We start from the raw sequence: 25,721 nt of genomic DNA, 5'->3' as shown, positions 1-25,721 counted from the left end.
GTTTAGGTTTATGTATCAGCAGGGGGCCGCTGACGGATGATTGGTTCAAATGTCAGTTTGATGGGGTCAGAAGTTTTTAGAAGGAAAATGAGGTCAACACTGATCAGCCCGAGTCGACAAGGGTTAAACAGCACTGTCATCACATCCTGGGCAGGGGTCTCAGGGGCCTCAGGGGCCTCAGGGGTCCCTGACCCTAAACACACAGGGGCCACTGACTTCGAGTCTGATGTTTTTGTCTTGTTTTTATTTTTAAAGGCTTTGAGAAGTAAGGGAGTCTATCCAGGTCACAATGTACATGCTGAGTTGTCAATGCATGATGTAGCTTGTAGAAACCTTTGCGTCAGATGTACAATGTGCACAGAACTGAGAAGGACGACCCCTTCAGGCCAACAATAAATCTTCAAAATAAACGTGCTGTAACAACTCCTCGTTAGTATAGTGGTGAGTATCCCCGCCTGTCACGCGGGAGACCGGGGTTCAATTCCCCGACGGGGAGGAAAACTTTTTAAAATTTTCCTGTTGTGGGACAAATAAACATCTATTTTATTGTAAAGGATCAGGTGAATATAAGCTCCCACTTCCGCAGCACGTCAAACGTTTAATCACCTGACAATAAATACATCATTACACACTGACCCTTTACATTTTAAAGTATAAAACATTAAGTCAACTTCTAAATGTTACATATTTCCTTCAAACACCTCTATCAAAGGAGGGGTCATTTGATTTAAACTCACGTTAAGAGCAACAAAGAGGTGGAAATATCAAAGCCAACAAAAAGGCACAAATAGAAAACGTTAAGAATTTTGTATTTGTCGCTCAACCAGCAGATGTCAGCAAAACATTGACTATTTTTTTCCTGTGACGCAACCGTATTTTTTTCTGGTCTCAGGTCTTTGCTGTTCAATCACAAATAAAACATATATGGATAAATATATCTGTGCTGGTTTTTTATACAAAACTGGATTTTGACTATGTGGCTCAAACGATGAATAACAGAATTATGATGAAATGAACATCTGAAGAGTTCAATGTAAAAATATAAACAAAGTTAGAACAAGATAAAGGTTTAAATTAAGAGTCCTCACTACTGTAAGTGACGGGAATCAACAAAAAGAGAACATGATCCATCAGTGAGGATAATTAAAGTGGGATAAAAGATGTTTTTACAACAAATTGAATGTTGCAGTGTTATTAATAACACATATTGTTCATTCTTTTTGAGGTGGAAAACATTTGAACTGTTAAATAGCATCATGTGTCAGTCCCCGCCCAAAAATTCATGATGAAGTTGTCCAATAAGTTCATCACTGAGTCATAATGGAACCAACAGAATCTATTACTTTCGGAGAAAGTGAAGCAGTTCATATTCTGATGGTGGTTTCATTTCTCTCTAAAAACCTTTTTTTGCGATGTTTGGGGGATTAGTTGACTAAACAGTTTGTTCCGAAGCTTCGAGTGAAGGGCTCAGACGATGTCGCTTGGAGTAACGGCTCTTATTCGGGCGGATAAGCTGAAGCCTGACTACAAATGATGTGGCTTCCTGCAGAGGGGGAAACACCATGGCAAAATGAGTGTTTTTTTGGTTCTTTTTCTAACCAAATATGAGTCTCAGACTTGCAGCTTCTTTTTTTTTGCGAATCAGAGGAGCTCAAAGAAAAAACAACACAGTACACATGTGTAGCAATTGATTGATTTGTTTATTTAAAAAATAAATCATCTATATTCATGTTCGAGTTTTATATTAATCAATCTCTGATTATTGCTACTGTTGTTAAAAAAACAAAAACAAATCAGTATGCATACAATCTTCTTTTGCGATTTCCTCTGAAGCGTGTGTTTGTGTGTTCCTGTACTTATATCTTTGTGAGGACCATTTAAGGCATAGACCCTTCAGAGTGAGGACATTTCTGGAAAGTGAGGACATTTTGACCGGTCCTCACTTCTTCAAAGGGAAGTTTGAGGGTTAAGACTTAGTTTTAGTATCAGGGTTAGAATTAGGTTTAGGGTTCGGCATTTAGTTTGGATGGTAAAGGTTAGGTTAAGGGGTAGGGAAAGCACTATGCCAATGAGTGTCCTCACTAAGATAGAAGTGTGTGTGTGTGTGTGTTTGTATACTTGAGTCACTGCCATTGTAGGTGGGGGAGTCACATGTTTTATCTTGAGTCCATAGATGTCACTTTCTGATAAGAGAAACTGTGCGACGAAACACACATACCTCCCTACACGCACGACCACATATAACTCTTTACTACACATACACACAAACCATAACAGCACACTGAATATGAATCTGGTATTATTTCACAATTAGATTCTGACGTCAAAATGTCAAATGTCTGACTGTGAGGTAATAAACAAAAATATCACCCCGTGGAAAAAAAGATTTATGGTTCGTTCACATGCACACACACGCACACATGCACACGCACAAACATTCCCGCCTGTGATTTGGGTCATACTTTTCAAGCCATTGTGAAAGTGATGTGGTTTAAGTGTGAAGGAAGTAAATGAGATCGAAACTCTGGACCACAGAAGTAAGCATAACACAACCTGTGTCCCTCCTAATGCTGCATCATTCTTTAGGACTTCGACACAATGACAGACTCCACAACCAGCTGTTGCATTGTGTGTCTCCCTATGTCCCTAATTAGGAAACAGACGTATTGTGGAGGTCTTGGAATGGCTTTTTTTTTGTGATTGGCACATCCAGTGGATCTCAGGCATGAGAACCAGAGAGGTACTCCCTCCTGAACCTGCACACACACACACCACAGTGCTAGTTTTCCTTCCCATTTGAGAGGCCGCTAGTTTCAGGTGAAGAGGAACAGGTACGGGTACCTCGCGAGTTACGAGATGAGTGTGACTTTTTCCAGTCAACTTCCTACAGTGAGGTCAAGTTCACTCATCATGGCCAGAGGTTTCTGGTGACACAGGCCTGCTCCCTGATAATCAGTTATCGGCCACAGGTCCCTACTCATTTTGCTTGTGCGAAGTTAATGCACAGCCATGTTTCATGTCTGTATGTTGATGTTGTGAGTAGTTTAAATGGGAACTAGGGTTTCAAATAATTAGAGCTAAGTCCAGTTAACAGAAAAGATATGTTTCAGTATTAAAAATTAATTATTATCTCTTAAATATTCTGGTGACCTCTAACCCAAAGTTCTAGAAAATCCTTTGCTTTGCTTTTGTGTGTCTAAAAAGACATGAATAGTCTTCATGAGTTCTCTGCAACTTTTTTTAAATATAGATTTAATAGCTGTCTGCACTGATACCTAAATTCACAGGTTTAATTTCCTTTGCTAACAACTATCAGACAAATGTGTAAACAAACCCTCGCGTGACATTAAAGCTTGAAAATATAATACAGCGGTACATTCAATTGCAATGTACATAAAGCAGGCATATGGGCTTGAGTCTTTATCCACCACAATCAAAACAGTCCCGTTTAAATCAATCAGATTCAGTAGAAATCGATTTTCATAAATATACGTCCTGCTCCACATGCTGCAGCCAAGAGGGAAACGATTTGCGATATGAACTTCCTCTACTAAACAACCAGACAAGTCTTTCTCTCACGTCACAGTCCAAGCATTTTTGTGTTTTATGCCATACGCCAATCTGCGTATGGCATAGATCACGACAATGGCACTATCAGCCGCCACCTCTGAAAACACATTGAGTACTCATTCATGCTCTGGGTTTACCACTTCGTCGCACCAGTTTTTGTCTCGGGGGGCCACTCTTCCTGTGCACCTGTACGAGCACTTCCTGTCTGAGTCGACCTCTGCCCCACCCCTCCATCCCCCCTCAAACCGCATCCTTCAAGCTGTCACAATAATACTTTTAGTGGAAAGAAACAAAAAACAAGACATTACCAAGACTGCAACACAAAGGTGTGCAAAAGAAAGCAACAGGGTCTTCCCCGTGCACTTCTGCCATTTACAGTAAGACTACAGACACAAGAAGTGATACACGACCAGTGGTTTACCGTCACCTCCATGCCCTACACTGTGTGTGTGTGTCTGTGTGTGTGTGTGTGTGTGTGTATCAGTCCTGAATGTGCTGTAGAGGTCTTTGCGAAGGATAGTCGATTGTTAGAGATGTGGCATGTTCCTGGACGTGATCGTAGCCTCGCAGGAAGTGGCCGTTGTTCTGCTGGTAATAGTAAACCAGTTTTCTGGCAAACACTGGCTCCACCTGAAATGAAAGTACCCATGGGTGAAATATGTCTGTTTGCTGAATCACATCATATTATTTTGCCCTTATTTAGGCAGAGAGCAGTAAAGAAGGAGGGAACTTAATTGTATCTGTTTTTCAGGTTAATTCTTTTTTATTACAAACTTATAATATACAGATTCTGTACGTATTTCACATTCTGTCTGTTTTAAGACTGAACTTTCAATTTCAGGAAATATGAATTTATCTCTAATCCTTCAGTTTTATTCAAAACAATTAATTCATAAATTAATAAGAGTTTTTGCTGGTGCAGCAGTTTTTGTAAAGCTTGGGTCACAGTTTTCTGTCCAAACCCAACCAAGCCTCAGAGAAACCTTGCCATGCCTGAACCCGACTTGGGTCTGAGGTTTGATGCGTTCATCATAAAACATCTAGATAGCCGAGCCAAGGCAACAGAACCCAACCTGCATTGAATATCTTTTCTACTATTTTGTCTGAACCCGGCCCAACTCCAGCCCATTGGGACCAGACAGGCTTGAGTGACACTCTGCTGTGGTCTGGCTGTATTTGAGGCCTTTTGTACTTTTTTTTTAAAGAAATTACATATTTCTGTGCTATGATATTTTTTTTCATACTGTCAAAACTCTGTCTTAACCCCTTCAACCAAATATTTAGTTATTGCATTTTTTGTTTGACAGTATAGCTGAACACTAAAAAGAAATATTACTTCAGCCAAAATGTATATTTGTTTCGAGATAACCATGGGAACGTAATAATTCATATATGTTTTAAAAACAGCTGAGTTTATCTGGCGAGTTTTGAATTTCACTGCTGGACTGTTTGCCTTTTCAATTTCTTTTCATTGTTTGAAAAAAGAAGATGTCTGGACAGATCCTGAAATTACATCTGCAATTGTAATTCTTATGATTGCAATAGTATAACTGTTGTTTCTTTGTAAAAATAAACATACAAAATATATAAATATATATAAATAAGAATATCTCAGCTACTTTATGTTTTGTAGCGTATTAGTACCTGTGCTCTGATCATCTTTCTTGGCCGATGTGGGTCAGGATACTCGTCCCCAAAACATAGCACAACCTGGTGTCTCGGTAGATGTCGGCCATTAAGGGCAAAATCTTGAAGCTCTGTGAGAACAGGAGGAAGAAGAGAGAGGGTACATAAAAAGAAACACCCATGATGTGCTACCCCATTTAAAAGATACAGTAAATAAAACCAGATTGACATTTTCTTGAATTGTAACAGCTTTACTGAAAACCACTGGTGTTGACGATGGAAATTTTGGCGAGAACTGGCACAGAAAACACCCTCTAGTCGTACTGTGTGGTGGCCCACAGGAGGTGGGTGGGGACTCCACACTCTACAGCTCCTTGCTCAGAATGTGACAAGCTTCTCAGTGCAACCTCAGGAAGGGACTTACCCCGCTGAAGTAACTGCAGCATCTCCATCAATGACATTGACATCATCATAGAGCCATTATCGACATCCACCATCATACTGTAAATCACCAAAGCACCATGGTTGCTCTAGTTATTATACAGCACAGGATAATAAATATGTGGGGACGGAGATCTACTCTCTCAAATGGACACAAAGCAGAGCTCTATGAATAATTAATATTTTATAAAATATTAGATTTTTGCTGTTGTCATGTTAAAATCCATCCTCCTGTACAGTCATTGATGGACCAGGCACTGTGAATACTACTTATATTATAGTTCAATGCAATAATAACATCAAGTCACAATAAGGTTGAATTAAATCATCTGTGGCCAGTGCAGTACAATAACTGCATTTACTCTCAGAGTAAAGTTGTAGTTTATGCTTCTGCTTTTTCACACCTTGGGGAGAGATGTTTTCATTTTTACTCAACTACGTTTATCATACAGACGAACTAGTTACTTTACAGATTCAGGTTTTATTATTGCTTTATAAAACACGAACCTATAGATTACAAGCCAAACTCTTTAAATTCAGCAGTACACACTGGCTCTAACCAATTAACTACTTACAGTTAAACTGGTTAGTTCAGCATTTATAAGCAGTATATAACCATTTTATAAATGCTTTATAACACACTACAATTAAGTTAATGCAGATATAAGTGTATATTCATTCAGTTTTCAACTCCTTCACCCAAAAGTGGAGGCTTATGAGATATTGTAAAACATATAGTGAATTATTTAAAATTTGTCTTTATGCTTTTGGATATTTTCTCAGAAAAACATTTGTTGACAGACTCATACTTGTAAAGGAGCATTACTTTATGATGATGTCAATGAGAGTTAGAAGATGCTGTATAGACTGTGAAGCCACAAAGCAAATTTGTCATTTTGGGCGGTAGGAATAAAAACTGACTTGACTCAAGCAACATGTTTCAATACTTCCTTTTTGTATTGCTAAAAAGTGTCCATCTGTCCAAAGGTGCAGGTGTGAACAGATCACTACAAGTCACATATTTCAACTTACCAATAAGGAATTGCTGGGTGTCAAACAACTTGCATGGCTGCTCCTTCTCCAGCTTGTTGGGTTTATCCAGATATGGAGCCAGGGGTCCCTCCCAATACACTCGTCCCTGACACAGGCGCTTTGCGTACAACCCATCGGGCATCATCCACAGCAGCACCCCCCTCTCCAGTACGTTAGGAAGCATCTCAGCACCCTGCCTCTGGGACTCGGGGTATGGGAACGGGAAAAGGATGATTTCGGCCCCGCTGTGAATCTTGTCCTCGGGGCATGGAGAAGAGGGGGAGGAAGAGGATGAAGAGGAGGAGGAGGAAGAGGAGGAAGAAGAGGTGATCCGACAACCGTCCAGGCTGGTGGTGGTAACTTCCTTCACCAGAGACTCTCTGTAGAACAGGGACACATGCAGGCTGAAATCTGGAAGAAAGAGATAAGCTTTTTAGGAGATATGTCTTTGAAGGGCAACATTGTCAGCATCATAATTAGAGCTTCACTTCTTGGTCTGACGCAGAACCCGACATGTCGAGGCTTAGACAAAATATAAAAATCCGTCATCTTTCTATGGAGAATATTACTCACTTCTCTTTTATTATTCAAATTTTTTAAACATCCTTTATCAATCTATCATGCCAAGGGCCAAAAAAATAAAACAACTGACTGTCATGTTTTCAATAGTTTATAATAATAAAACTGTATTTCTATGTTACTTATCTAAACAAGGTTACAACTTTCTTTGGTGTGAGTTTCCTATCTGGAAACACATCAAAAATAGTGAAAATGTAAAAACAAGAAAATGATGTGTATCTATTCATATGTGTATTAGTATACCTGTATTGACATGTTACCTGCTATTGCGTTGTTGTGGTCCATTGTATACATGGGGGGTTGCGACTCTGCAAAGTGCGTGTGGAACGAGAGCTGAAAACCTGTGCAGATTTAATTAAATAAATACTGGTCATAATTAGAGTACTGAAAGTAAACAGGCCACTGTGGTGCAGGATTGAGGAAGTTTTCTTTCGCTTTACTGTAGCCTGAAAAAAAGCAAGTCTTGAGGATGCATAGGACAAAATCTATTGGAGCCCTGCTGTGTATTTGACAGGCACAGCAGCCACATGTTTCACACATGTCACAGTCGCATGCAACACAAACCTAACAGCTAACATGAACTAATAAGGCTCCATGTTGTTTCTGCACACATCAGTGATCACTAGTAGCTGCTGGAGCAACCACCGCCTGTGTCTCAGTTCAGTTGCATCCTGCTACATCTCCAGCTTGTATACATGTATACGTATATTAGCAAATACACTTATTTGCCCATTTAATATAAATTCAAGGTATTTAAACTTTTTTTTTTTGCTAAACATACTCATTAAAAGTCTGCAGCATTTATTACTGTGCTCTCTAATGACAGGGCAGGAAAATATACTACACTAAATCTTACACAGTACAAAGCACGGGATAAAGTGTTTTCTTGTTTAAATAATCACTTATATGTGTGAAGTGCGATGCTAATGGTGAAGTTCAAGTGACTATATTTTTAATCTTAAAGGAAGGAGTTATGTGCAGCTGCAGATTCATATTGTTCAAACATATACTAGTTGTTTTCGATGCATCACAAGTTAGTGGTAAAAGAGACTTGGACCTTGTCAGTGGGGATTTTTTCAGATCAAACTTGGATTTGCCCGTGAATTGCGTGTGAAGCATTGTGATGTGTGGCGACCTTTTAAATGACCAAGTGACATATAAGATCAATGATGCCAACATATTACCTGTCAAAGCCTCAGTTCATATAGAAGGTTAAACCATTACACATAGAAAAGAAAGAACATGATTATAACTGGTCTTTATATTTAGTATCAGGAAGGTGTAAACTCGATTCCATCTCAGGCCTGTTGGAGACTGATGCTTTCATTTGGATATTTATAAAATTTTAATGCTACGTGTCCACTTATTTGACCACATTTGATATTTGAATCACTTCTTGAGTGCGAATATGCTCTAAATACGAGTCCATGGTCATCTTACCATTTTCTGCGTGTGACCCGGGCCAAGCGCGGCTGACGGGTGACGGGTAGTGGCCATACTGCAGCTCTGCATGTGGCCCGTGGTGATGTGGAGGAGCGAGGGCTTGTTGTTCGGCTGGCGAGTAATCCCTCCAATCCCTCCTCTCCTGAGAGACCATGTAGCCAGGCACCTGAACATGCAGCAGAGGAACAGTCACTCAAGAGAATCAAAGTGTCATCAAACCAAAACACGTTGTTTCTCTATTCATGAGTTAGGCCCGGTTTACAATCACTGCTGACCTGGTTATGCAGGGAGCCATACTGAGGAATGTAGCCAAGGGCATTCACATGTGATGGTGTCTCCTCCATACTGTTCATCTTCATTCCTGTACATGTAGGAAACCAAAAGTAAATTTGTCAACAACATTGGGCATGCTTTGCTATTAAGACGGCACTTTCCTTCAAACACCTTTCAAAAACAAAGAACTCACATCTTTAAGAGAATAATAAAGTTCTATTGTACAGATTAAATGTAAACTTATGTGAGATGCAATATTGCATGCACATTACTATTCTGCTTCATTTTGGCAGGTTCAAACTGTGCACGTGTGGGGTTTTGCTTTTATAGGTTTAGTGACATGGGGATTTGCAGTAGTGTTATGTACACCCTGTTCTTAGTAACCGAAGCCCTCTAAAAAAAGCACTCTGGCCTGTTTGGTACATGCTTCGGCTTCCTTTGTGCTTCCTGCCTCAATAGAATCAAGTGCGGTGGTGCATATATGAAAAAAAAAAAAAAAAAACGTGCCAGTAGTCTATAAACAATGTAAGTTGCTTGGTGAAATGCAGCAGTACTAGTTTGAAGACTCATCTTGGTGGTGCCACTGTACATGTGGGTTTCTACTGCCTCTTGCATGGTAAATATCTGAGTACAAACCTTTTTTGGCTTCCTCTGGGATGATTCTGTAGACTTTGTAGGGCTCTGAGATGTCCAGTTGGCTTCTTCCTACTAACTCATCGAAGTCGTTGCTCTTATTGAGCGCACAGCGTAGCCTAGTTTTCCACGTGGGGGGATCTGGCTTGTCCACACCCTCCTTAAATTTTCCTTTGAACAGTGCCCATGCCTGAAACAACCATGGTATATATTTATTTAAACTTTTAAACTTTACACTTTTAAAGAGTTAAAGCTTTGAGGAATGGACTAACGCATAGACACTTATAGTACTTTAGGTAAAAGCCTTTTAAACCCAACATCACATATCTGCAAATTAAAGAACAATATGCATCATAATCAGCTTTTTAAGATAAACACATTTCATTGAGAAAAACAATGTGCAGTAGTGAGTTCACAATGTGTGGGACAGGTGGGATGGTCTGACCTTGAAGAGCGCGGCATCCTCCTCTCTGTTATAATCTTGCTTCCCTGCATGTTTCCACGGAATCCGAAAAATTGTCTTTTCGTCGTTTTCCCAAACCAATCCGATATAACCCCGGCTGTCGATCTGGTCGATCAGCCACTGTCTCAGTTTGCCGTTGCCACAGCTGACGGTCAGGCCGCTGTCCTCATCCAGGTTCATCTTTGCAAAATAAAAGAGTAAAGTAAAAAAACTGCACAGCACAGTGATACAGTTCTGGTTTGGTTATAGGTCTTTGTTTTTGTTTTTAATTTATAGTACCTGTATCCCTTAACTTGAGAAAAAATAAATTATCTATTTAATCAGCCGATACCAGGTTCAGTTTAAAACATGCATCATTAATTGCGGTTTAAGTAATGAATATATCGCCGGAGTTACTTAGCTGGGATCAACACTCTACAACACTAGCAATCACTTTTAATAGATTTTAACAAGTTTCTAGAGATGTTTGACACTGTTGGTCATATTCAAATAAAGGAAGGGGGTCGAGGTTAAAGCGGGCAAAAATAAATTCGACTTTTTTAATATATATGCATTAATAAAGACATAAGCCTACGACTAAATTATAAGAATGAACAACTAAAATAGATGCAAGCACACATAGTATTGAGACATTTTATCATCAAGTTTCTTAAACTTAATAGAATCCATTTTGCAGGACATGAATTCAACTTTAAAACAATTTAAACTCATGCTTACAAGTTGCATGATTAACAGAAATGACAATTTTAAAGATAAACTTAGTTAATTTTGTCTTAAAATTCTACCTTCCAAATTTTGATATTAATCTGAATGATTGTGATCGGGTGTTTTCTCCTGACAGACACCCTTTGGGTTAACAGATTAAAACCTTTCATTAATAATCCTGCTGAGAAGTTTTCTCTTACCTTTGATCGTGTGAGCTCCCCTGCTGAAATCTGTTTAGAAGTTCTCTGTGTCGTATTTTTAAACGTTATCACATCTTGATTTGTGGCAGGGAGGAGCCTCTCCGGCTCTGAGGAGTTCAAGAGGAGATGCGCAGGCTTCAGTCGTTCATTTCTGTGAAACTCAGCGCCCACGTACCGCTGCAGTGGGGAACCCCTCTATAGTCACACCCTGAGCATATGGAACAATTACCTGCATGTATCACCGTCAGAAACATATCCTCCCACATATTTTGTATTTTTCTAAAAGTCTGCAAATTCAACCTAGTTTCCACTGCTGAGAGGAAATAATAAAGTCTTTCACTTGACATTGGGGGAAGATTTGATTTGAATGGTTTGATGACTGATGAGGAACTAATGCCAAGAGAGGTTGATAATGATTGAGTTTAGAACATACTGTACATTATTTTGTTGGAATTACTGCCCTCCAGTGGCTGTCTATGCACAAACCCAGTGAACTATAGTGTTCATAAGGCCATTGTATATAATATCTAACCATGGTGAGATTAAATGTTATTGCTTTATAGTTTCCAAAGACAGTTGAACAGAAGGAGTGAGAAAGGAACATGGTCTCTGTGTTTTTGTTGCCACCATGCATGACCTCTCTTGCACATCAGACAAACAGGAAGAGAACCAGGAAACAGAGACGTAAACATAGCACAGAAGGTGTCTTATCACCTTTCATATGACAGCCCACTAACTGAGAAACTCACACAACACCTTCCTTTACTCGTTTTATTTCACTGTTCACAAAACACAGTTAACATTTATAAATTAGAAAAAACAGCAACAAAAACTTAAACTAGTGCAAGAATTTTTTTTTTAATATATATGCTCTGCTTAATAAAGGTCCAGATATGGTTTCAGTGTTTATGTCCATTGAGAGGATTGTTCCAGCAGCATTAAACATCCTGACAGTAGTCCAATCCAAAAGCATGTTAGACTTCCAGACAAGTCCAGAATACTGAAGCATCACACACTGGTGTAACCCTCCAGACTCAGCTACTAAAGATCTCATGAACATTTCTGGTCAGGTACCTCCAGGTGGGGTAGATACCTTTTGGTTCAACCCTTCGCCATTGACTTTGGACACTCTGGCAAGCAAGTCCCGTATCTCCGCCTCATCATTGAAGGGGTTGTCCTTATATTCGTCCCGTAGCCACTCTCTGAACTGCAGGAAAAGAAACAGACAAACAGTTGAGATATTCTCTCCTACTCTGTTTTCCTGTAGTCGAACCTCAGCACTGACCTCATCGGCCTGAGTAGCTTCAAACTCCTGGAGCTGCCGCTGAAAACCCAGGTTGGGGCCGGCACATGGTCGGACCACCTTCACGGCAGCCAGCGCCTCCTGCCAGCCCAGGCCTGTCACTGTCATGATGTAAGCAATCACCAGGGTGACACTGCGGGACACACCTGCCAAACTTCACCAAGAGGGATGAAAAGTGAAATGCAGGAAAGGAAACATGCTTTTCCAACAAAGATTTTAGACATGACTAAAGTGTTTTTCATTTAAACAGACAATATGAATTTTCGGCCTCTGGGGGTCTCTCAATAATTTCAAGTAAAGTCAGTAAAGCAGCGTGGGAACATGGAAGTTGTTCCCTTCAATACAATAGCTGATGAAAATCTGCTCAATGCCATTCAGGCGCAAATTATGTTCGAGGATGAGTTAATGTATTTAAGTTTTACAGCAAATAAACAATCGTGATCCATGACGAAAAACAGTCGGCTGGAAAAACAGCCGACTGGCTAGCAGAGCGTTTGCTCTCGGTTTTTCTGAGAAGAGCCTCAGGTGTCACTGTACTGTGTTTTGGGAAGTTCAAGAATAGGCCTTCGGTTATCGTTTAATCTCTTCTGTGCAGCAGTTCCACATGGGTTCACTCGTATACTTGGTTGATCTCAGTTGTTTTCAGCTCTAGATAAACACTGTACGTACCTAAATATTCAACATGACTATGATTAAACCATAAGATAGATGGAGGAAATCTGGAGGAAGTCTCAGCTCTTGTTTCAATAGCCTGTGTGAGTGAAACGTGATTCTAACTTCCAGGTGAAGACACAACAGGCGACCTTGCACTCACCAGTGAACGAGGCAGCCCTCTCCTTTGAGGCGAGACTCGTGCATGAAAATTATACTTTTTTTAAAGTGCTGAGTCCTGTGGAGCATAAGAAAACACTTGTTATAGTCATTCATGAACACATTTTAAACCATTTGCAGAGCAGGAACTGTAAGAAAACCTTGTGTTAAGAACTGAAACTGTCATCAGGGTTACATATTGTAGTTGGGTTAGTTATTTTCTATGTAAATTTGTTTAGCCTTATTTTTATCTGTATATTTAGGTTGAGTATATTTCAAATTGTTAAGGTATTGTGTTAAATTCCAAATTGCAAACATTCCTATCGTCAACCATCATTTTGTGCGATTGTTTAATTTTTTAAACAGATCAATTTAAAAAGTATAGATTTAGCACCGGTATTGGGAGAAAAAACAAACAATACCCAACCCTAATGGTGTGTGTATGCTTTTGCACCTGACTTGTCAGACTCTGTCATTTCTCATCCTGGATGGATCAGGATGAGGGTTTGTTGCGTTCAAGTTTCAGAGAGGTGTCATATTTCACATAGCATAAACACCACCAACTCTGAACATATGTATGAGGCAACCGGGGCTGTGTGTCTGTGTGTGAGTGAGTATACAGACTTGTGTGTTAATATGTAAGAGAGTGTGTGAAGGGGTTGTGTCGATAAATAGAAGCACAGCACAAACCAGTGTGCCAAAACTACGGAACTAAGTTGTTAAACTTCCTGCTAAAATGTAAATGTGTGTGTGTGTGTGTGTGTGTGTGTGTGTGTGTGTGTGTGTGTGTGTGTGTGTGTGTGTGTGTGTGTGTGTGTGTGTGTGTGTGTGTGTGTTACGCACATGTGTCTAACCAGGCAGCCAATGACCCTTTATCATCCCTCCTTTTTCATGTTAAACACCAGGGGAACAGTGTGTTCATGTAATGAGTCACATCACAAAAGAACCACAGAGCTTAATCCAGTGGTGTTGCTGTGGTCTACTCAGAGAATAATTTCACATTAAAATGTTGAGCCTGTGAAAGCATATCATTTACACGTTAGCTTGAAGAAAGTGAACCTCAGACGCCCACGCAGTGCAGCGTCGAATGAATGCCGTACTCTCTCTCTCTCTCTTTGCCTCAGCGTTGCATTGTTCTCTGGCTGTAGCTGCTGTGCTGCACATTTTGGTACTTACAGGTTTTGTGTGGGCAGGTCAGCTGCTGAAATGCAGAGATAGGTCATCTCCTAAGGGACAAAGCATATTAGAGACCTGTTAGCAGCCACTTGCATTGAACAAATCAAATCAAAAAAAAAAAAAAAAAGCAGGAAACAAATGGTTTCATAACAATGCTCTTAAGGTTTCAGGCAATTTTAAAGTGACCTGAAGACACGTTTCCACATCTTCTCTTATTTTTAACCACAAAACCAAGAACAGGAGCTGTGGTGAAACTTCACATCAAAATCAATAACCTAGAAAAATAATAATAATGAAGAGAGACAGAACAGTCCAACCTGGCTGAGGAAAGAAAAGAAGAAAAAAAAAACGCCTACTCTCAAACCCACACACAACTCAGCTCACTGTCCAAACCAACTGGTGTTGACTGGCATCTTTCATGATAGTCCCCAGGATCACACAAGGAAGAAACGCCCCTGCTCATTGTTTGCTCACTCGGGACTGACACAGTGCTCACGAAGCAGCACTATCAGTGAGCACCAACGCGCCTCTACCGGAACAACCTGACAGACCGGTCCATGGAACTGTGTCTGTGCTCAAATCATGTGCATTGGACTAATACAATCAGGAGGGTCCCTGCCAATCATATCAAACATTGGCCAAATTAGCTTACTGCTAAAAAAAATGTATGAGAAACTGAAGGGGAGGGAGCAGAGAGGAGAGGGAGAGGGAGAGCTTCTCACCTGGAGGATTGGAGCTGCACTGTCATGGATGGACAGGATGCGTGTGATGTTGTTCCTGGCTAACTGTTCTCGGTCTCTTGCATCTGCAACGCCACAAACAAAGAGCATGAGAGCGGGCGACCGTAAATATAGATGCAAACCAAAATGGCATGAAATGCACAAACACACACCTTTGAAATTGCCCAAGTATAAGTCAGACAGCACCTGTAAGGATAGAGAAGAGCACACACACACACACATCAAGTTCAAACATGCTGACTGAAATAACATCCTGAAAATAAGTGACAACAAGAAACAACAGCCTCAACTAAGAGCTTGAGATTATGTGACTGTAAAAAAAAACATTCAGATAAAAATATAATTAATCATGCTAAATATTTAGTAAGAAAATCCAAGTTGAGGGTTTATTCTTTTGAATCAAACAAATGACAAGACAACTTCTTTTTTTATAAAGCTCTAAAAGACTAACGAAGAGGATGACATGCCTGTCCTCTCCATATTTACGCACAAGGAACATTGGAGCACTCGTGCGTAAATTCCTGCGCGTGCAACAGATGGATCTCATACCTTGTTGATGCCATTACCCATCCTGACAGACCCAGTGTGGAGAGACCCCACGCTGACCCTCCTCGTCCTTTTAAACCTGCTTCAATCCGGCAGATTGTCGGTTTCCCAGACCCGCCGCTGCTGGGGCGCAAAAAGCTGCAGCTCCGCGTCCGAGCCAAGCAGAGCACTGCTGCATATGCAGGCTCCCAGTGGTGAATGCTGGGAGTTGTAGTTCTCTGGTATAAGGACAGAAGCGCGGCTTTTAATAGCGTGGATACAGTGGATTACGGCACAGGTGTGGTCAAAACCCCAACCTTGGATTTGTAGTTAGATATGATCCTGGAATATTAATACACTGCCCCATGGCCCAGTGACACCAAATACTAAACCCTAAACTGCAACTGGCTACATAACAGAGCAAAAATAGACAAGCCCCTGTGGGAAAGCTTGGTATAAGACAGTATGTGCACACGTGTCAGGGAGTTAGTTCAGCTTTAGGTCCACAAATAGAAAAGAAAATAGAATAAATCAACAACAGAATATAGAAGAAAAGTATAAATGAAATCACCACAGGATTAAAAATGTACATATATTTGTTCCAGTATTTCCAAAAACAAGATATGTATTAGTGTAATCTCAGTTCAGGCCTGTATGATCACATCTTTTGAGTCAGTTAATTGAAACTTAAATCTATACATAAAAGAGCATAAAAAGACATTTTGGGACATTAGAGTCACAAACATGTGGCTTGCACTGACATAATTTTACTCCACCTGAGGCTTTTTGTGCGCGCCACACGTATATAACAGTGGGTTACTAATAAGTGCGTTCATCTGTACACACAGAAGTTGTGTTGTTCTTGTGCATGACACAAATCGCTCCTAATGATGTGCAGTATATGTGCAGTATAAAGTTAATGAAGAATACCAGGCCTATATGAAGTGAGCCTGGGTGGCTTTCTTGTTTTAGATAGAAATTGATGCAACATATTGAAATCTTGTCTCACAAATAAGTATTAAAAACAACAGCTTGTTTGTGCAGCAAGTAGGAGTGAGTAATGGCAGCTGCTCAACAATGGTGGCGGTGGGGAGTCGAGTAGTGCGTCTTATACCGACCTTGTAATCGTCACAACCCTGTACAAAATAAAGTGGGACTTCACCCCAGGTTTGAGCCCAACGTGATCTGCAAGTGGTTTTCACATGAAACGGTGCTTTAAGGGTTTAGTTACTCTTTGAGATGAATACTTTCTCAGAGGCAGAGGAACTGATGCAGTGGCAGTGACAGGATGAGGAGGAGAGGCTTCCCTGCAGCGTAGATGACTAACAGTTCCAATTTACTTGACACCATTGAGGAAAAAAAAGTGTTTTCTCTGCACCACCCTTGCTTAGGGGGGGGGGGGGGGGGGGGGGGGGCTGTCAAACCCCAAGTCACTGCACCAACAGACAGAAGCATGGGGACGGCAACCTCCACCGAAGCTCAAGGCTCAGGGAGAGAAATGGACACTGGTGCCACCGAAAAAAACCCCCACCTGGACCGTGATTTAAACATCTACAGGAGAAGAGGGCGGCATAATAAAGGGAAATCTTCTGAATGGTTCTGTGGAGGAAAAGTAAATAAACAGTGAGGAAGACTGGACATCAACTTCCTCTTAGAAATGGTAACGGATAATAGCATGGGCTTCTACACTGGTAGTATTGCTGGGGAAGCAATGGCACCTGGCAGTTTTTGCACTGATAATCTGACATTGACAACATCAACAGGAAGTACTGCTATACCCACTGCACCACACAGATAGGCTACACATTTCAACCCATGTGCCAGTTGCTTTCACTTCCTAGTGATCTGTTGTTGCTCTATAGGTGGGGGCAGCATGGGACGACCAGACTAGAGATTGAATGAAAATTGTGAGGTGGCCTGTCCTCTACTGTACAGTGTAGGGAACTGGAAAACAATGTAGTGAGCTGGTTTTCAGTCTGATACCCGGTTCATTCAGGAATACTCATTACATTCTCACTTCAATCTTCAAAATTTCTGATTTTTCAGGGAGATAAATTAGTTTGGTGATTCAATTCTCTTATTAAAAAGTGGGACTGTGCTGTATTTCATTTACGACTGAAGGAAATATGACTTATAAAGCACCATCAATGAAAATAGGGGTGAATACTTAATCTAGGTTATATCTCAAAAATCCTTCACAGCATTTAATTTGTGGATGGGAAGTAGTCTACATGTACATTTCTCATTGTATTATACGGTAAACATGTCATGGCTGGAAAGTTTTCTGAGCAACCTGAAATTTACTGCCGATAAATGTGACTAATAGTAAAAGAAGAAAAGAAAAACAAACAATGTGAACCGGACTACAGAGACAATCCATTACAGGTTAATAGGCTACTAGTGCTTTCTTGTGGCTTTAGTGAGGAATTCACAGATGGCTGCTCAAAATGTCGGCCTATGTGTCAGTCATCGCCCACACTGTCAGAAAATACGATCCGGGTGGTTTCCCGCTCTAGTTTCACATAAACCATATTTTATCAATGAACTTTTTTTTCTTTGAAATGAGGCTAAGGAATGAGTTTGGCTGTATGAATAGACCTTTTTCTTGAAAAATAAGATTGAGGACCTGAGAGAGCACTCGCCAAACCCACCAAACTCCATTCAAAAAAAGTTGTGATTAAATAAGTGTACAACCGACATCATTCTAACACTGAGTGAAGGGTGTATTGTTGCTGTTTAATGTTGAAGCAGTGGAAACATGAGCGAGGATGGTTTGGGTGAGTTTTAGTACCTCTGCCAGGGAGGTTATGTTTTCATTGGCGTGAGGTTGTTTGTCTGTTAGTTAGCAGGATTACACGAAAACCACCGGACCGATAACCATAAAACTTAGTGGAAGGATGTGGGATGTCTGAGGGAAGAACCCATTACATTTTGGTGTGGGTGCTGATCAGGGGAAGGATACGGGATTTTTTTTTTTCACATTCAACATATTTGTTGATTTCTCAGAGAATAATTCATGGGGTCTTGATGAAAAAAGCTGGCGTGTTTAAGGGGACTGACATTAATGAGTGTGTGAAATGTGGAGCAAATACAGATACAAATCAAGATGTAGTGAATATAAATGTCTTTTACCTGTTCATAAATCATTGGTTACAACTTTTGTTTTTGTAGAGAACGCCTTTTAATGCCTAATTTTGAACAGGTTCTAATGGAAGTTTTTTTGTATATTGTTATTTAAATTTTATGTTATGTTATGTTATCTTTCGTCTTGTTTTGTTCTGTGTTGTTTTGATCATGTTTTGTCGTGGTGTTTTTCTTTTTTTGTTGTGACTTGCCAGTGTGATTCCTCATGTGTCGTTGTCATTTGCCCTTCAGGGCCTCCATACATGCATTTTGAAAAACACTGTCTGACCTTATTTAGATTAGTGCCATAGAAACAAAGTTTTACCATCATAGTATTGGATTATTCTAGTTTTATCCTGCTCTGTGATGTAATGTGATTTAATCTGTGATAACTAACTTCACCAGTGGGTGGCAGCAAAACCAGAAGACAAGATAGTTCCATTCAGAGTAAATCTGAGTCAAATCCCCGTTTACAAATGATCCAAACAGAAATAAAACAACTCGACATTAAATCATTTCAACAATCAAATGGTTTTTTACGCCTTTTCAGCCACAACAGCGTAAATCTACTACTCATCCTGATCCCTCTGTGATCGACTTGTTGGGCTGTTTGTAGTTTCTATGTCGCCTGTGTAGTTTCAGACTTCCGTGGGAGGACTACGAGGAATTCCCGGAACTAAAGTGTCTGTGTTTGATTCCACAGCCTCTCGGGTAAGTGTTTATATAATGGTCTCTAGTAAGACTGAAAACTAACTGTGTTTATGATGTTGTTACTGTCACAGCTCAACTGGTTAGTCACAGTTTAAGTTTGTGTTGTCGCCTAAAGTTTCTTAACGTGACGCGTTAGCTTAAAGCTCAAGCGTTTCGACTGTGATGCTGCGTCGCGGCTTCATCCCCTCGCTCGGGTCTCTAACGTTGTGTGTGTGTGTGTCCGTGTGTTCTCCGCCGTTTGTGTGAGTTTATAAGAGTTGAGTTTGTTTGTGTGTCCCCGTTGTGTTACTGCGACTCCTCACCAGAGATGGCCTCCGCACCTCAGTCCTCGTTTCAAATGAGCTCGGCGGATCTGATCCGGAAGGAGCCGCTGGAGTACGGGGGCTTCGGGGACGTGTACCTGTGCTACCACGTGACCCTGGGCCAGGTGGTGCTGAAGACCCTGTTCACGGGCATCCTGCGCAACGAGTGAGTCCTCGGTGCATGCTGGGTATTCCCCCCCCCCGTGTCCCAGTGCTAACTGGAATCATGTGTCCACCACACACACTGGTTTACAGTAGATGGCAGGATGTAGAGTAACACTTCATTGTCAATATTATTATTATTGTTATTATAGATGGAAGAATGCATATTTTGATAGAACTGGTATGGTTTTAATTGCAGCGAGTGTCCATAGGATAGATAGATAGACAGACAGACGGATGGACGGATGGAAGGACGCATAGATAGATAGATGGACAGACAGATAGATGGATAGACAGACAGATAGATAGATGGATAGACTGACAAACAGACTGACAGACAGACGGACGGACGGACGGACAGATAGATGGATAGACAGACAGACAGACAGATAGATGGATAGGTAGATAGATAGATAGATAGATAGATAGATGGACAGACAGATAGATGGATAGACAGACAGATAGATAGATGGATAGACTGACAAACAGACTGACAGACAGACAGACGGACGGACAGATAGATGGATAGACAGACAGACAGACAGATAGATGGATAGGTAGATAGATAGATAGATAGATAGATAGATAGATAGATGTACTTTATTGATCCCAAACTGGGAAATCATTGTGTTACAGCAGCATGTCAAGGGAATTGCACTCACACAGCGAAGAACAAGAGATTAAACACAAAAGATGACAAAATCCTGTCTCCCTAAAACCACTCTGAGACTCAAGACGATGCAAGTTATGTCCGGCAGATCATCTGGTTATCCCTTTATTTGCTGTGCTTTCCAGGGACAGCAAGAGGTCACTGCTTGAGGAGGGGAGCATCATGGCAAGTCTGAACCACGAGCGGGTGGTCAAGTTGCTGGGTGTGATCATGGAGGATAGAGACTGCTCACTAGTCATGGAACTCATCCCCAGAGGCAACCTACTAGTCATGCTTCAAACGGTCAGCAGGTTTAAAATCTCTAGTCACGATGATACATTTGATCATGTATGTAACATCTGTAGTTTGCATCTATAAATAACTCAACATATTTTTATATGAATTGAAGGTTTACCGGAGTAAATTGTGCTCTGTCCCTAGGTCTCTGTACCAGTATCCATCAAAGGAAGAATCATTTTAGAGATTTTGGAAGGGATGGTGTACCTGACAGACAAACGTGTCATACACAAGGACATCAAGCCAGATAACATTTTAGTGGACAAGGATTTTCACATTAAGGTATATTTTCACACACATAGGCCAATGACACTTTTATAATTTTTACAGTGGGAAATCTACAGTTGTGGTAATCCAAGTATTCTCTGTTTTCTAGATCGCGGACATGGGCCTGGCCACCTGCCAGACATGGAGCAAACTCACAAAGGAGGAGATTCGCAGGAGGAGTCGTGTCAGCCAAACGGCCGGGACAAGAGGTGCCGGCACCCTGACCTACATGGCTCCTGAGCACCTGGAGAGTATACACACTGCATCCTCCGAGAAATCTGATGTCTACAGCTTTGCCATCGTGGTTTGGGTCATTCTCACAGGGGAAGAGCCATATGCAAGTGAGTTAGGACCCCAAGACAGACTCACGTCCGAATGACATGAGTCTTTTTCTCCCTTGTTCACCGTCTGATTTACTGCTTCACAGTAAAACAGCCGTTTTCATAACCCCTAACTACATTGATTAATTGATTTTTATGTCCAGATGCCAGGAGCGAAGAGCACATCAGCCAGTGTGTTCGTAAAGGTGACCGACCAGCAGGGGAACTTATTCCAGAAGACACGCCTGCAGAAATAATTCAGTTCATGAAGGATTGCTGGAATCACAATCCATTGCAGCGACCAACATTTAAAGGTAGTTGTGTGTGTGTGTGTACTTGTACTTAAATCTTTGTGAGGACCATTTTGAGCATTGACGGTCCTCACTTTTTTAAAGGGTTTATGATAGGGTTAGGGTTAGGCAAGGGGCTAGGAAAGGCAATATGCCAATGAGTGTCCTCACAAAGATAGAAGTACAAGGGTGTATGTGTGTGTTTTGTACTCATTTTTGTTACTGCTGTAGGACCTTTTAGACCATAAACACTGACCTTATTAGGACCAGTAGACCTCATGGGGACCAAATCCTGATCCTAATGAGGCAAAATCTCATTTGTGAAGTCCTGGTTGCGGTGTGGGCATGATGTGGTCCTTGTTAAGGCAAGTAAGGTTTTGGTTTGTTTGTCCACAATGAATGGACGTCAATGCAATATCCAAATAAGGATAGGGCTGTGCAATGTAACCAAAATGTCCTGATAGAGGTCATTTCATATCCAGATAACCTTACAAAGCCTCTTACTTTGTCTCAGTTGGTTGGATTCTTCTTTTCTTTTCTTTTAAATCCATACAAATTAAAGTTATCGGATTTTCACAGGACGCCAACATTTTTTTAAATTTCTTTTTACAGTATGTCAACTTTCCTTCTTGAATGTCAGGCTTGATAATTTGACCCCTGCAGTTTTCGCGTGTATATTTTTTTGTCATCCTTTTGCTCCTTTTTTCCTGTTCCTGCAGAGGGCTACAGCTACTTCCTTCCTTTCTACGAGGAAAAACTGGAACCACATACAGAGGAAGATCTACTTCAGCTGAGGGTAAATATATTCGTATATGTAGGATCTGATGGGGTGATCATATCTATAATGCACATTGAATAAAATACACAGTGAATTGAAAGTGGAAACATACGCCATACTATTTATTTTATATCACGCTTCTCCATGTGATTTCCTTCATACAGACATTATACGAAGGCCCAGATGATCTTGTTGAGAAGATGAATTCGTTATCACTGAACACTGAATATTTTTCAGCAGGTGAGCCATGTTGGTAATCTTAAATATAATGTACACACCCTGGCCTACTGTGTTACATTTAATGTTCTAAATGATGAGAAGAGCTTGTTCATCTGTATTGCTTTACTTCTCTCCTCACCTGACAGACTGCCCTGCTCCTTTGGTGAGTTCAGACAAAAGTGTATCTGTGCCAGTTGAAGCCAGCATTGAAGACCTGCGTGACATCCAGAGCGAGCCATCGGTGGGATCTTTTCACACAGATGCCAGGGGAAATAACACACCTTCAGCGTTGGATGACAAACTGCATCGGGAGCTTCTGTACCACAAACACGGCAGCTACAACTGTGAAAACCAGTCGGACCCTGGGAACTCCTTCCACCGCAACAGCTCCAATCCCTTCCTGCCATACAACCACAGCACTTCAGATCGCGAGGCAATGCAACCAGAAGAAGACAAGCCGCCTGGGTCCTCTGTCCATTCCTGGACGAAAGCTGAGCCAGAGCAGAGCACCAGCCAGCAGACGTGGTGTCGCCCCACATCCGGTCTCTACCAGTCCATGAACTCAACTGAATCTGCTGCAACCTCATTTCCAATGTCCGCCAGCTCTCCCTCACTGGATCAGCTCAACCAGCAACAGCCACATTCCAACTTTAACCGCCAGAAGTCTTGCCCCGTTTACCCAGTGGCTGATACAGCTGCTCCAGGGCGTCCCTTGCCACCAGAGCAAGGTACAAAATGAGGCGTTTCCTCTTCTCACGTGTTCACAGCTAGTACTGTCCCCTTTGACATTTGAAGTGTTTGCTTTGTGCTCATTCTAGGGTCTATTTTCATTAATAATGCCAGAGGGATTCAGATTGGAAACAGCAACGTGATGATGATCAGAGGTTACGAGCCCGATAGTTCATTACCTGCATCGACTAGCAGCTCGGCCTACTCTCTCATCAAAGAAGGCCTTCAGAAATATGGTAAAGTATGGTAAAGGCTTTTTTTTTTTATATAGCAGATGTTTTCCCTGTTTGCAAACAAACAAATATTCATCCTTTGGAAGGTTGTTGTGATTATTGAGCACTTTACAGGTAAATTCAATGTTTTTTTTCTATAAATTGACAAAAAATGCTCATTGATATTTTCAAAAAACAAAACCTTTAATTTGCATGATTGAAAAAAGGCATAGATCCTCACATTCAAGAAGCTGAAATGTTTGTTATGCGATTATCAAATAATTTATGAATCATTATTATTATTTTGTATCTGCTAATTGTTGTTATTGATAAACAGGATAGGCTAATAATAGAGTATGCCGTTTTGGAGGCAGGTCAGCGGAGCAGTGCAGATAATGTTAACAACAACAGTGTTTTCTGGTTCAACAAATACTTGCACTTGAAATCATTTTGTGCCGTTGCTTGTAGTATTACTACTTACAGATTTATTTGACTGTTATTTAGAGGACCATGCCGTGACTGAGGAGCACCTGGATCTGCTGCGGAGACACATCGGGTCCAAATGGAAGAATTTCGCGCGGCAACTGTCTTTGACCAATGTGGAAATCGAGACCATAGAGCACGACTACTCCCGCGACGGCCTGCCAGAGATTGTGCACCAAATGCTGGAGAGCTGGAGAATGAAGGAGGGAAGTCCCGGCTGCACAATTGGGAGGCTTTTTCAGGCTATGTCAGGGAACGTAACGCCGGATGTCATGCAAAAAATGCTGGACATCTGCGGTTCGTCTTAGTCAATCTCATAGAGGGTTTTTTTCACCTGACAGATTTGGCTCACGCCTTCAAAACGCTGGTCACCGTATTGTCTGAACAAGCTCTCTTCAAAAACAAAAAAGTTGATTTGTTTTTATGCACCAAGTTGTTTGAGATATCCTGACAACCACAGAGCTCACTGAAACTCTCTTAAGATTAATTACCACTGTATGGTAGTCACTCACTTTGATGAAATGATCTTTGGACCTGATTATTGTTGCATTTTAAAAGCTCAAATTCTCTTTTCAAATCACCGCAATACTTTTTCTACCCAGCTTTATCTTTAAGAGATCAACATAGGAAACTATTTTTTCCAATCATGGAATCTCAAAATCACTGTTCATTTAGTAATTTGCTATGAAGTTAAAATACTATACCCAATTGTTTTTTAGTTTTTTTCTCATTCAAATGTCAGTTACATGACATGTATTAAACCAAAGCAAGAATTTTTACTATAAATACTGATATTTTTTATTTTTTATTTTCAGTTGTTTGAAGTTGTTATGGAATAAACAATGACTGTTGCCTTAACAGAACATTGAATCTATATCCAGGGACAATCAGTGTAATAAACTCCATCTGTATTCCATCTAATCCCAAACATAATGACTCAATCACTGAACAGGTTAGGTCACTGAATGTGAGGAAAGCTGAAAACATTAGTTGTTATTGAATAAGCTGATGCAAATTGTAAAAAAGGATAAAAATGTCTCAGTGCAGTGTTCCAGAAATCCATGTGTATTATTGTTGTAATGCTTGCCTACAGTAGGGGGCAGTCCTGCTGTAGATTATGTGCTGCCATGAATGTATTTCCCCAGATTGTCAGCTGGTCAGCTACTTGTTTTCAGTGTCATTAGCGAGTTGCTACACTTACGAGATACTTTCCTCACCAACCTTTCATTTTATAATGGATTTGTGATCATGTCTTGTCCTTTGTTTTTACTGGTCCTCGGTGTTGATGTAGCCCGCTACACAATACTAGACAAAAAAAAATAAACACACTATTTTCCCATCCATATCGTCACAGATTTAACCAAACCTGGATTCACTGGAAAAAAAAATATTTTAAATAAACTGTGTACATATGTTCCTAAACTTCAAATGTGTATTTCTTGTATTTTGAACAGAACCTAATTGATTGGTGCTGAATATAATTTAAAGTTGAGCATTTCCTCTCAATCATATTGTTAATCTCTTGCAATTAGTTGCTGGATATTAATATGTTGTATTTTTTTAAATCATGTAAATAGTTACAGAGCCATCACTTTCAAGTCATCAGCTCAATTAGTAGAATATAAATGAGATCGATTTACACTTCATCATGTCACTTCAC

The 25,721-nt window shown here is 40.6% G+C and overlaps 3 protein-coding genes and 1 non-coding gene across 5 annotated transcripts; 2 read left to right on the top strand and 2 right to left on the bottom strand.

Annotated features, from left to right (window-relative positions):
- Positions 1-424: 424 nt before the first annotated feature.
- On the top strand, positions 425-496 carry trnad-guc. The gene has a single exon. It is a non-coding gene; the product is annotated as a tRNA-Asp (tRNA).
- A 3,107-nt stretch (positions 497-3,603) lies between these two features.
- irf4a (interferon regulatory factor 4a) lies at positions 3,604-11,137 on the bottom strand. The gene is made up of 9 exons (XM_034614118.1): positions 10,966-11,137; positions 10,043-10,240; positions 9,601-9,787; positions 8,967-9,052; positions 8,689-8,857; positions 7,509-7,589; positions 6,670-7,080; positions 5,215-5,327; positions 3,604-4,200 (listed from the first exon to the last, which is right to left on the bottom strand). Exons 2-9 carry the CDS (start codon positions 10,238-10,240, stop codon positions 4,051-4,053), a joined length of 1,395 nt encoding a protein of 464 aa, XP_034470009.1. The 5' UTR covers positions 10,966-11,137; the 3' UTR covers positions 3,604-4,050.
- Positions 11,138-11,501: 364 nt separating this feature from the next.
- dusp22b (dual specificity phosphatase 22b) lies at positions 11,502-19,794 on the bottom strand. The gene is made up of 8 exons (XM_034613871.1): positions 19,656-19,794; positions 15,544-15,758; positions 15,147-15,180; positions 14,977-15,059; positions 14,255-14,304; positions 13,083-13,157; positions 12,251-12,422; positions 11,502-12,172 (listed from the first exon to the last, which is right to left on the bottom strand). The coding sequence occupies exons 2-8, from the start codon at positions 15,562-15,564 to the stop codon at positions 12,032-12,034; spliced, it is 576 nt and encodes a 191-aa protein (XP_034469762.1). The 5' UTR covers positions 15,565-15,758; positions 19,656-19,794; the 3' UTR covers positions 11,502-12,031.
- Positions 19,232-24,831, top strand: ripk1l (receptor (TNFRSF)-interacting serine-threonine kinase 1, like). Of its 2 annotated transcripts, none has more exons than XM_034613869.1 (11): positions 19,232-19,353; positions 19,659-19,821; positions 20,613-20,769; positions 20,908-21,045; positions 21,140-21,371; positions 21,515-21,664; positions 22,360-22,436; positions 22,583-22,658; positions 22,784-23,365; positions 23,456-23,602; positions 24,083-24,831. In XM_034613869.1, the coding sequence occupies exons 2-11, from the start codon at positions 19,661-19,663 to the stop codon at positions 24,367-24,369; spliced, it is 2,007 nt and encodes a 668-aa protein (XP_034469760.1). In that variant the 5' UTR covers positions 19,232-19,353; positions 19,659-19,660; the 3' UTR covers positions 24,370-24,831. The 2 variants fall into 2 exon arrangements, with proteins under 2 accessions (XP_034469760.1, XP_034469759.1); XM_034613868.1 differs by having other exon boundaries at positions 19,285-19,352; positions 19,590-19,821.
- The last annotated feature ends 890 nt before the right edge of the window (positions 24,832-25,721 follow it).

This window comes from Hippoglossus hippoglossus, chromosome 17, assembly GCF_009819705.1.
Source record: "Hippoglossus hippoglossus isolate fHipHip1 chromosome 17, fHipHip1.pri, whole genome shotgun sequence".
NCBI classification, from domain to species: Eukaryota; Metazoa; Chordata; class Actinopteri; order Pleuronectiformes; family Pleuronectidae; genus Hippoglossus; species Hippoglossus hippoglossus.
This window is presented reverse-complemented; position numbering and strand designations above follow the sequence as displayed.

Coding starts and splice junctions, on each gene's coding strand:
- irf4a (XM_034614118.1), bottom strand. CDS start 10,240: ATGAACCTGGATGAGGACAGCGGCCTGACCGTCAGCTGTGGCAACGGC. Junction 8,858..8,966: donor ATGGCTCCCTGCATAACCAG/GTCAGCAGTGAT, acceptor CTGCATGTTCAG/GTGCCTGGCTACATGGTCTC. Junction 5,328..6,669: donor CACCCAGCAATTCCTTATTG/GTAAGTTGAAAT, acceptor CTGTTCTCACAG/AGCTTCAAGATTTTGCCCTT.
- dusp22b (XM_034613871.1), bottom strand. CDS start 15,564: ATGGGTAATGGCATCAACAAG. Junction 13,158..14,254: donor GACCTGCCCACACAAAACCT/GTAAGTACCAAA, acceptor TATGCTCCACAG/GACTCAGCACTTTAAAAAAA. Junction 12,173..12,250: donor AAGCTACTCAGGCCGATGAG/GTCAGTGCTGAG, acceptor CTTTTCCTGCAG/TTCAGAGAGTGGCTACGGGA.
- ripk1l (XM_034613869.1), top strand. CDS start 19,661: ATGGCCTCCGCACCTCAGTCCTCGTTTCAAATGAGCTCGGCGGATCTG. Junction 22,437..22,582: donor AAGATCTACTTCAGCTGAGG/GTAAATATATTC, acceptor TCCTTCATACAG/ACATTATACGAAGGCCCAGA. Junction 23,366..23,455: donor TCCCTTGCCACCAGAGCAAG/GTACAAAATGAG, acceptor TGCTCATTCTAG/GGTCTATTTTCATTAATAAT.